At 47.3% G+C, this 11730-nt stretch overlaps 1 protein-coding gene across 2 annotated transcripts; it reads right to left on the reverse strand.

Annotated features, from left to right (window-relative positions):
• Positions 1-236: 236 nt before the first annotated feature.
• Positions 237-11299, reverse strand: SYCE1 (synaptonemal complex central element protein 1). Of its 2 annotated transcripts, none has more exons than XM_077762908.1 (13): positions 11199-11299; positions 5327-5389; positions 4638-4697; positions 4228-4302; positions 3560-3607; positions 3248-3302; positions 2443-2532; positions 2113-2176; positions 1240-1306; positions 1044-1167; positions 857-967; positions 630-717; positions 237-383 (listed from the first exon to the last, which is right to left on the reverse strand). In XM_077762908.1, the coding sequence occupies exons 1-13, from the start codon at positions 11266-11268 to the stop codon at positions 306-308; spliced, it is 993 nt and encodes a 330-aa protein (XP_077619034.1). In that variant the 5' UTR covers positions 11269-11299; the 3' UTR covers positions 237-305. The 2 variants fall into 2 exon arrangements, with proteins under 2 accessions (XP_077619034.1, XP_077619035.1); XM_077762909.1 differs by lacking the exon at positions 11199-11299 and adding an exon at positions 10105-10124.
• Positions 11300-11730: the final 431 nt, after the last annotated feature.

Consider the following 11730-nt stretch of genomic DNA (forward strand, 5'->3'; position numbering starts at 1 on the left):
AGGCCTGGATAAGGAGTTAAAGAAATAATCAGTGTGGCTCTGCAGAACCTACAGCCTTCTGTCTGGGAACCCAGAACAGTGTGTTATGTCCTAGAAATAAGCAGACTGGACTACGAGGGTAGGGAAGGAAGCCTGCTGTGGCCCTCTGGCTGAGGTTAAGGTTTACTTAGTCTCAGGGACCAGGGGTCTTGGGCCAGGCAAGCCCTACCCACTCTGTACAAACTCAGCTGAGGCAGTTGTACTGAAATAGTGCCTTTATTTCCTGAAGTTCATGGAATATGCTGCAGGGCAAGGAGAGTCCTTGCCTAGGAGGGCATACGGCCTTGCTTGGTGGGCAGCTCTGGGTCTTTCTCCTTGCTGACTCCTAGGAGCTTGAGATTGGCCTGCGGGAGGTCAGAGTCTGAGGAGGGAAATCTCCATATATCCTTGTGCCCACACCCTCACTAGGACCTGCCTCTTCCCACTCCACACTGCCAGCCTCTGCACTCTCGTCTTCTTTGTGCTCTGTGGGGGCACCCTACTCCAAAGACCATCCTCTGAGGACTCTGTGGATCCCATTTTTTGCCTTCCTGCACCCAGCTCCCTTCATGAGCTATTTCTGCTCCCTGCCACCCAATTCCAGGGCTCACAAGTTCTCCTGGGCCAGCCCCTTCCTCTTGTTTGCTTTGGGCTTGAGCAGGTATCTGCACCCCAAGCTTTTCCAGCTCTTCCTTAAGCCTGGACAGAGAGGGGCAGGGTAGGAGTGTGGGGAGGAGAAAGGATAAGAGTGTGTGAAGAGAACAGGAGACAGGCTGAAAAGGGAGATGCCCTTAGCCACCTTCCCCTAGGGGACTTGGGGGAGGGCCTCCACACCCACCTCTGCCTTTTTTGTTGCAGCTGCTGGCACCTCTGCTGCAGCTGCTCATGGCGCTGGGCAGCAGTCTCCAGGAGCTCCTGGGCCTTCCTGTTCTCCTCGTCAAACAGATGTCTGAGGAGGCGAGTGCTATTAGCACTGGCATCTCCCTCCCTCCACCTCATTCCCTGTCCCTGTCATCTTGTCTTACACTGCAGCTGCTGCCTCTTGGCTGCGGAGAAAGAGCCCCTCAGCAATGGTTGAGCAACCATCAGCCCCAAACTGGGAACACAGACGATGCTTCACATCCTCCAGCTTTGCCTCCATGAGCTTTTCTGCAGCAGGAAGGGACAGATGAGCAGGGCAGCACAGGGCAAATCAGGGCCTCCCCATTCTCCAGGCCTCACCTTCCTTGAGCAATTGCTCCTTGCTGCTGTCCAGGGCACCAATCTCCTGGGCCATCTGCTCTGGCCTCTGAGTAGGTAGAAAAGAGGCCTGTCCATGTGTTTTGGCCTCCTCCCCTGCACTTCAGAGAAGCCTACCTGGATCTGGTCTTTACTCAGCATGCCTCACTTCCTACTACGCTGGCCCTCTGAGCACACAATGCATGTTCCAGCTTCAGGGACTTTGTACTGGTCATCCTCTCCACCTGGAACTGTCTCACCCCAGATACCTGTGATGCTGTCCTTGAGAGGCTCATGAGGTGGTTAACGTTCAGGAATTTTGCAAGCTTTGAAATCAGGTCTGAGGCAAGTATTTACTACTGGGGATCCCCAAAACATTACAAATCAGAAATGTTCCATGGAGAATCATTTACTAGCCCTGCATTGCAGCTCCTCTTCCCTTTACGTGGCCTCCTCACTGAACCTGTCTATCCCAACATTTATTCTCTCTGCCCCTTTTATTTGGCATTTAGGATCCCCAGGCGGCAAAGAGCAGTCTGCTTCATTCCCCACTGTCTGTCCTGTGCCAGTCATGGCTGCAAACACATCCATGGATCTTTATGGATAACCTTTCCTTGGTTCATCAGGGCTCCTCCTGGCCACTGCAGGGCCCTGGGGAGGCAGCAGGGATGGGCAGGCAGGATCAATGAAGAGGATGGCACTGGGTGGCAGTGAGGGTGGTGATAAGGCACTGAGCTGACCATTTTGATGTTAGGCTACCAGGGCTGGCTCAAAAGCAGGTGAGGGGAAGGAGGCCAGCAGTGTGACCTTCAGTTTTGGCCTTGGGATGGTCAGGGAAGATGTGGAAGGTGGGAGGAATGGCTTTGAGTGACTCACGTGGAACTCCCAGAGGTCCTTGTGCTGGCCCATCAGATCCTCCAGCTGTTCCTCAAAATCCAACCTGGGGGCCGGCCACACAAGATGAGGGACCAGGGGCTGAGGCACCCCTCCCCAGCCTGGCCCAGGCCAGGGGTCTTCATGTACAGACCTTGGGAAGTTTGCCTATGTTCTTTGCTTTATAGGAAGCACCTTCCCCACCTTGACTTTCCAAGCCTCAGGTCAGCCAGCTCCTCTTCTAACCACCATTCCTGATATTACCTGCACCTACAACCCATCCCTGCACACTGCCCCCTCATCCCCCACCTGGCCTTGGGCACTGGGCTTTACCTCAGTTGCCTCTGTTTGTTCTTCTCTTCCTCGATCTGGGAGTTCAGGGCAGAAATTCGCTCCTTGCAGTCCTGCAGGATGGTCTGCTTTCTGCGAAGATGCAAGACCGCCCTCAGTCATGTTCTCTGAATGTCTCCCCCAGATGGGGCTGGGTGGGGCTTCTGCCTCCTATAGGGGTGAGTTGTAGCCTTCTAGATTGACGTCCTTCTCTAATAACTTAAGGCGGGGGCATGAGCACATGCCCCCTGGGAATACTGTTGTGAAATCAGGGAGATCAACATGGACATGGTCAACTATGTGTGTGTGCGTGCATGCGTGCACACACACACACTAGTATCATCCCCATTTCCCCACACAGTTCCAGTCTTGGTGTGCCAGGGCTCAGTGACTCTGGTCACAAAATAAACTAAATTAATATTCAGGAAGTGGAGAGATGGATTCATGAATACTGAGATAGATGGAAGGACAGCAGATGAATAGAGAGAGACTCAATGGCTTGATGTCTAATAAAGGGACAGATGACTAGATAGCCAAGGAGCCTATTTCGGGAAGAGCGAAAGGCACAGAATAAAAAACAGCTAAAGGAATTTGATATTCTAGCAAATGAACTATTATCCCAGTGAGTGAGAGTACCCTTAACACTACTGCCTCCTGTTGGGACCAAGGTGGGAAGATATGCACCTGACCTCTCCTTTTTACAAAGGGAGAAAATGAGAGCTGTGGGTCCAGGACTGAGTTTCCCTCTTTCTCTACTCCACCACAGTGAAGGGAGAAGGCAGAGCAAGGCCCAGGTGGAAGCTCTTACCTCTGTGCCTCACTTTCCTTTTCTTGGCAGTGGAGCCGGAGGATCCTTAGGGTCTCTGCAGGGATAGGAACCAAGGGCCCCATGAGAACCCATTAAAGCATCAGGACTGGGCATAGATAATAGGGTCAGATCATGTGGGGTCGCATGGACACCTGATTGGACTTTGTAATTTACTTCAAGTCTGGTGGAAGCCAAAGGAGGGATGCAAGCTGATTCAAGTTTCAAAAGGATTCAGCTGCTGTGGAGAGACTGTCACACTGCCTCTGCAGGGTGACAATGGCAAAAGCCTGGACGCAGAATAGCTACAATTACCTTGCTTTTTGTTCAAGATCTCTTTCAGGCGTACTTTGTCTCCACTCACTGGAAAACACAGTAACATGTTCAGGCATCAGGGACCATGCACTGCACCCTCAGGGACCATACCTGCCCACAGTCACACAGGCAGTTTGGTGTAACTGTACCCCAATCCCAAATGTGGACCCCTTGAGTTGAGCCCCCTCCCATCTTGTGCCCACACTCCCTAAAAGCAGCAGAAGGGCCCTGATGTTGATAAAGGGTGACTGAGGATCCTGCAGACTGCCGATGCATTTTCCATGAACGCAAGAGAAAAACACATCATATTAACTGGGATATGGGCTATGAAGAAATGCATCAAGCCGTAAGGGGAATGTGATCAGGTGGGAACAAAGTGCTGTCTTTAGATGGGATGACTGGGGACGGTTTCTCTAAGAAGGGGACATTCAAGCTAAGAGCTGATGATGACGTATGGCAGCAGAACCTGCGGTATCTGGGGCAGAATAGTCTAGCAAAGGGCCTGAGGTGGGGGTGTGCTTGGAGGGTACAGAGTGGGAGATTGGTAGGGCCTGATGCCACACAGGGGGCAGGAGCCCTTGGCCACAGCAAGAATGCTAAGTGTCCAGAATATTAAGTTCAAGAAGGCATGACACTGGGGACCTCTGGGTGACCCCCTGCATGCTTACGTGAGTCCATTTCCTTCTGCAGGGCCTCCCAAACAGTTCGGGCCTCTCCCAGCTCCTCACTGGCTTTCTTTTTTGCTGTGCCAAAAAGCAAAGCAAAGCAAAACAAAACAAAACAAAATACCAGACAACATGTAAGTGCAATATCCAATGACATTTCACATTTATCTTCAAGCAAACTTGGCAAAGGGTGGGGATGACAGATTTTACAGGGCAAGAAATGAGGCTTCCAGAGCCCGAGCCCTTCTGGTTGGTCTCAGTTGGCAGCAGGGCCAGGTTCACGTGACTATAGCAGTTGTATTTAGGCAAACCCATCCTTGGTCTAATGATCTGCTACTGCTGTCATGAAATATGTACTTAGTAATCTTTTAATCAAGGGCCCTTCCAATCACGTAGCTGGTCCCTGAGCTCACCTTGCTGAACCTCATTAATCCGATTAATCAGGACCTCAACCCTGGGCTCTAGGCTTCCCGCTGTAGGGAGGAAAGGAGGTTGATTGGAGATGACAGGACAGGCAGAGGGAGTTGGGGGCGCTACAGGGACTCTCATTCTGGGTAGAGGATACAAGGGAAAACATAAATAGAGATACTGAGTCAGGCTGTAGTAATTGCAGTCAAGAAAAATAAAGGGGCAAGGAATTAAAGAGTGAAGGAGTGGGGCATGCTCTTCAGATACGGGAAGACCTCTTGAAGGCCCCAAAGCAAGGGGAGGGCAGTTCCTGGGTAGGGCAGTATGTAGTCAGTGCAAAAGCCTTTCCTGAAGTGGGAACATGGCTAGAAGAGCCCAAGGGAACAAGCAAAGAGTAGCAGAGGTAAGGTGGAGGGAAGGGGGGGTGATGGTGAAAACCTGTATTTAACTGAGTGTGGTGGGGACCACATGGGTGGCTAGCAAGGAGGTGTGGGGGAAATGTTTTGCCTTCTATCCCCTTATACTTTAATTTCAAATCACAGGGCTATATTTTTACTTCAAAGAAGTTTTAAAAGTAGGAAAGAGGCAATGAGTTAATCCCCCAAGGCTGTGAATTGTGGGGCCTGGAACTGAATCCACTTCTGCCTTATCCCAAAGCTCATGCTGTGCCTCAGTTACAGAGAATACATGTGACCTTTCTGCAATTTCTTCACCATTTCCATCAAGTCTTCAATTTTCTGTGAGGACTTGGCCTGCCCTGTGGAGACAAAACCAAACATTTCATAATCCCAAAGGAGAGGGCCCAAGGAAGGGTCCAACAACTTTGGTGTGGGACTGAGGGGGACTCAGGTCTCCAGCCAGAGTGGTGCTCCTGCTCCTTGTCCTGAGGTGGACACTGAATTCGAGGAGTCGGGCCATTTCACAGTCAACTTTTCCTAAAGTGTGAAATCATACCACAGATTTCCCCTTAATAAAACCCAGGACCACTGAACTTTCACTGCCTGTACTATTCACGACTGGGTCAAAGCTCATGATGTAAAAATAAAACAAAAAGAAAGGAGGGGTATAAAATAACTGGAAACAAGGAGTCAAAAATCACTGTAACTGGCAGATGGCTAATTAGCTAGAAATTTCTAGAGCATCTTATAAAAAAAAAAAAACCCATAAAGGGGCGCCTGGGTGGCTTAGTCGGTTAAGCGTCCGACTTTCGCTTAGGTCATGATCTCGCGGTTCGTGGGTTCGAGCCCCCCGTCGGGCTCTGTGCTGACAGCTCAGAGCCTGGAGCCTATTTCAGTCTGTGACTCCCTCTCTCTCTGACCCTCCCCTGCTCACGCTGTCTCTCTCTCTCCTAGAAATAAATAAAACGTTAAAAAAAAAACCCATAAAGAATAGTAAGAAAATGTAATAAGATATCTCATCTGCACATTAATAAAAAGAGCTATTCTATATATAATCAATTATTCTGAAGCCTCTCAGAAAAACTTTCATATTCACTTGTTTATAACCAATATAGGCACTTATTTTTATTTATTTTTTAATTTTTATTTTTTTATTTATTTCTGAGTGAGAGAGAGAGAAAGACAGCGTGAGCAGGGGAGGGTCAGAGAGAGAGGGAGATACAGAATCTGAAGTAGGCTCCAAGCTATGAGGTAGCTGTCAGCACAGAGCCCGATGTGGGGCTCAAACCCACAAACCGTGAGATCATGACCTGAGCTGAAGTCAGATGCTTAACCGACTGAGCCACCCAGGTGCCCTTAGGCACTTATTTTTAATCCCTTAATGAACTAGTAGGTGTAGACAATTATTAATGGTACTAACATCACAATAAAGATAACTGGACATTATGAGCCCCTTGATGTAAAAATACAGTATAGGATTCTTGCCAAAAAAGTCAAACTAATGTCTTTTAATTCTTTTAACCTAAATACTAATTTAGGGGAAATAAAGCAGCACAAGACACATGGGGATGCAACTAGCAACATCCAGACTGGGAACTTTATAGGAAAAAAAACAGTTTTCTTAACAAATTTTGGATGGGAAATGAAAAAAAGGAAGATCCTTACAGACTAAAGGGGATAAAAAAGACATATAAATCAATCACAAAATGGACTGTATTTATATCTTGATTCAAACAATGCACTTTAAAAAATATTGATGACATGGGGCGCCTGGGTGGCTTAGTCGGTTAAGCATCCGACTTTCNCATAATCAGAGAAATTTGAAAATTGACTGGATATTTGATGAAACAGAAATTATTGTAGCTGTTATTCATATAGGACAATACTATTGTGGTTAGTTTTCTGAAAAGAGTACAGTACTTATCTTTTAGCTATGTTAGAGATACATATGGAAATATTTATGGATGATATGCTATGATGTCTGTGCTTGGTTCAAAAATGATATAGTGGAGTAGGTGGTAGTGAGTGGGTGAGGATAAAAAGAAAACAAGGTTGCCCAAAGGCTGATAACTGCGTGGAAAGATGGGCTCGTTGGGGTAATTAAACTTTGTTCTTTCCTTTTGTATATGCTTAAATTTTTCTATAATAAAAATTTTTTAAAAAGCAACTAGTCAGAGGTGCCTGGCTGGCACACAGAGCATGTTACTCTTGATCTCAGAGCTGCAATTTTGAGCCCCACATTGGGTGTAGAGATTAGTTACATTAAAATCTTTTTAAAAACGTTTTATTTATTTCTTAGAGAGAGAGAGCGTGAGCAGGGGAGGGTCAGAGAGAGAGGGAGACACAGAATCTGAATCAGGCTCCAGGCTCTGGCTGGACGTGTCAGAGCCTGACACGGGGCTTGAACCTACGAACCGCGAGATCATGACCCGAGCCAAAGTCAGATGCTCAACCAACTGAGCCACCCAGGCGCCCCTAGTTAGATCAAAATCTCAAAAAAAAAAAAAAAAAAAAAGGAATGAGTCAATATAAAGAAGGTAAACCATCACTTTTATAGAAGAGTGGAGAAAACGAGGGAATAGTTAAGCAAAAATTTTACAAATGTTCAAAAAATATTTGAAAAGATATACAATCTCAGTCATGATTAATGATATGAAAATAACATATTGTACCTATTTGGTCAGTAAAGATTAATAAGTCTGACAACGGCCAGTGAGATGATGTAGGGAAATTCATATATAGATAGACTGGAAACTTAAGTGACCTTTGAGAAGACAGTTACTACATCAACACTTTAAAGACATAAATCCTAAGAGTTTATGCATGAGTTAAGTATTCAAAAGGCATGTTAAATGACACTGAGGCACATTGTACTCCAGGCCTATTTCAAGAAATTAGAAAAAGCACAGGTGCAAAATCTAACAGCACACCTAAAGGAACTAGAGCACCCCAAACCCAATAGAAGAGATAATAAAAATCAGGGCAGAAATAAACAATATAGAGACCAAAGAAACAGTTGAACAGATCAATGAAAGCAAGAGTTGGTTTTTTGAAACAATGAACAAAATTGACAAACCTCTAGCCAGGCTTCTCAAAGAGAAGAGAGAGCACTCAAATAGACAAAATCATGAATGAAAATGGACTGATTACAACCAACCCCTCAGAAATACAAGCAATTATCAGGGAATACTATAAAAAATTATATGCCAACAAACTGGACAACTTAGAAGAAATGGACAAATTCCTAAACACACACTCACTACCAAATTCACATGAGAAGAGACAGAAAACCTGAACAGACCCATAACTACAGAGGAAATCGAATCAGTTATCCAAAATCTCCCAACAAATAAGAGCCCTGGGCCAGATGGCTTCCCTGGGGAATTCTACCAGACGTTTAAAACAGAATTAATACCCATTCTTCTCATGCTATTCCAATAAACAGAAATTGAAGGAAAACTTCTGGACTCATTTTATGAAGCCAGCATCACTTTGATTCTCAAGCCAGACAGAGATCCAGCAAAAAAAAAGAGAACTACAGGCCAATATCCTAGATGAATACAGATGCAAAAAACCTCAACAAGATACTTGCAAATCGAATCCAACAGCACATAAAAAGAATTATCCACCAAGATCAAGAGGGATTCATTCCTGGGTGACAGGGCTGGTTCAACATTTCCGAATCAATCCATGTGATACATCACATCAACAGAAAAAAGAGAAAAACCACATGATCCTGTCAACAGATACAGAAAAAGCATTTGACAAAATACAGCATCCCTTCTTTTTTTTTTTTTTTAAATGTTTTATTTATTTTTAGGCGAGAGAGAGAGGGAGAGAGAGACAGCGAGCAGGGACGGGGCAGAGAGACACACACACACAAAATCCAGAGCAGGCCCCAGGCTCTGAGNCAGCATCCCTTCTTAATAAAGACCCTTGAGAAAGTCGGGATAGAAGGAACTTACTTAAACATCATAAAGCCACCTATGAGAAGCCCTCGGCCAACATCATCCTCAACTGGGAAAAACTGTGAGCTTTCCCTCTGAGATCAGGAACACGACAGGGATGTCCACTCTCACCACTGTTGTTCAACATAGTGCTGGAAGCACTAGCATCAGCCATCAGACAACAAAAGGAAACAAAAGGCATCAGAATTGGCAAAGAAGACATCAAACTTNGGGGAAGGGCATGGAGGGGGGCACTTGTGGGGATGAGCAATGGGTGTTATATGGAAACCAACTTGACAATAGACTACTAAAAATATAAATAAATAAACATTTAAAAAATAAATAATTAAAAAAAATAAAAGTATGAATAAAAAATGACACTGAGGCAGTATTTGTTATGGCAAAAGTGGGAAACAACTTGAAAACCCTTCAGCTGAAAAGTTATAATTCACTGCCAGAACAAAATACTGTGCAGCCTTTGGAAAGGAGGTAGATACATTATGTATTAAACATGGAAAGAGACACTAGATACGTTAAAAGAAAATAAAAAATTATATATATAGAATCCTATATGGCTACAAAAAGGGAAAATATATATCCGTCTGTCTACAAACATATGCATACCATGTCTAGATAATTTCTGGCCAGAATCACAAAAATATTTTCAACAGTAGTTACCTCTGGAGGGTAAGACTGGGACAGGGAGGATGTTTATCCTTTACCAATCACACTTCTGCATTTGGTTATATTTTTTACAGTTAACTTCCCCACGTGACTCCAAATTTATTTTTACAGTTTGTTTGGGCAATTCCCCAGGTATTATCAGACTAGGAAGTGAGCTGCGCTGTTTGTATTTTCTATTGCATATGCAGTGTTTGCCATAAGGTAAAGCACAGATTGGCAATAACTATCTGTTGAATGGGGCAACCAGTATCTTATTAGCAAAAATCCAGGGCACAAAATAGCCTTGTGTAGTATGAGCCTCCCACTTTTTAGTTTTTATGTCAAATTTACTAAAAAGTTGCAGAAATAGAACACACAGCTCCTATATGCCCTTCACTTAGATTCCCCCATTTGCTAACATTTCTGAACCTTCAGACTGAGTTGCAGACACAATGCTTCCTTACCCCATAACTCCCCGGTGTGAAGAGCAAAGTACAGGACACTCTCCTGCGTTGTAACCACAGGACATATGTTGAAATACTATGGTCTGATGTGATGGTGTTAGGAGATGGGGCTTTGGGGAGGTGATCAGGTCATGATGGCGGAGTCCTGGAGAATGGGATCAGCGCCTTTACAATATAAACCCCAGACAACTCCCCGCCCCTTCCTCCAAGTGAGGATGCAGCCTGGGACCAGGAGCTGGTCCTCACCAGACACCGTATCTGCCGATGCCTGGGTTCTAGACTTCCAGCCTCTAGAATCAGGAGACGCAAAGTCCTGTGGGTTACAAGGCGATCCAGGTTACGGTATATCCATTAGAGCAGCGCAAACTAAGACACTGGTGAAGTAACTAAACCAGCTACATGTACTGGCTTATGTAAGGACCTGAAAGAGCCACACTGGAAGGCTCCTTTAGCGCAGTCGTGGCCATCGGAGGTGTGTAATAAAAGAGAAATATATACGCATCTGTCCCATTTTTCTCTTCATCCTTGGCTAAGGCCGTCACGGGCTGTCACGCTCTGCTCCAAGGAGCCTTTTGCGCTAAGGGTCGCTAGTCACGCCATTTCTCTGTAGGACACCCTGGAGCCGCGCCGGGTCCCAAGGCTGCACCAGTGTAGGTGGGTCTGAAGGCAGCGAGGGCAGGCTCGGCCCCCCAAGGGAGGGGAGTGTTCCAGGAGCGCCCCGCGCGACCAGGTGGCGTCAGCCCTGCCCCGGGAGCTGGGAGCTCATCAGGTCGGCGTCGGAGAAAAAACGCGGACGCTGGGCGCAGTCGGCCTGGACCCCGCTTTAGAAAAGATGTACCCCGGTGAGAACTGTTCTAGGGCAGCAGGGACGCCCAGACGTGGCTGCGAGGGCAGAGGAAGGCGGCTCACTCAGGGGCTGCGCGCAGACAGCCGCTTGGCCCAACAGAAAGGGTGTCCCCGGGGTTACTTCACACAGCCGAGACCCACCTGCCTGCGTTTTCTCCGCGGCGGGAGGGGGAGGGCCGCCGCGTGTCCCCGCCCCACATGCCCGGCCCAGTCTCCACGGCCGCCCTTGCGCCCTTGCCCAGCACTACCTCCTGCCTTCTCAGCCGCAGCTGAGGCTCCCATCCGCTCCTCACTCGAAGGCCCCAGCCGCCCCGCCATTTCCGCCGCTCGCGGACGCCCTGCTTGTTGGCGCCTCGGCTAGGATTGGACCAAACCCGCGAGGGGGGCGGGGCATCGGCGGCACGCTTGCGCAGTGCGTTCCAAGCGCGTTGGGCCTCGAGCTGTGGCAGGGCTCAACGGCTGAACACAGGTGCTAGTGCGCATGTCTAAAGTCTCTGGGTGCGCAAACTCAGAGTAGGGGGAGGTGAGGGTGTGAGTCCGTAGGCTTGCGATTGGCAGTTGAGGAGTTGGTGACTGCGCGTTTGTAGACGCCGCTAGAAGGACCGGCCCGAGTTTACTGAGCTTGCGTAGGTTAGGCGGAGAGCGCTTTTACCCTGTTGCGTCCAGGGTTCGATTCTTGTCTCTGCTGGTGTTCCTTGCTGCACACCTGGGGGTGACGTGGAATTTCTTGGAGTCCAGAGGAAATTTACTCCCAAATTCCTTGTGAGAGCAAGCTTGGCA

The sequence above is a fragment of the Crocuta crocuta genome, unplaced genomic scaffold (assembly GCF_008692635.1).
Source record: "Crocuta crocuta isolate KB4526 unplaced genomic scaffold, BGI_CrCroc_1.0 scaffold466, whole genome shotgun sequence".
NCBI classification, from domain to species: domain Eukaryota; kingdom Metazoa; phylum Chordata; class Mammalia; order Carnivora; family Hyaenidae; genus Crocuta; species Crocuta crocuta.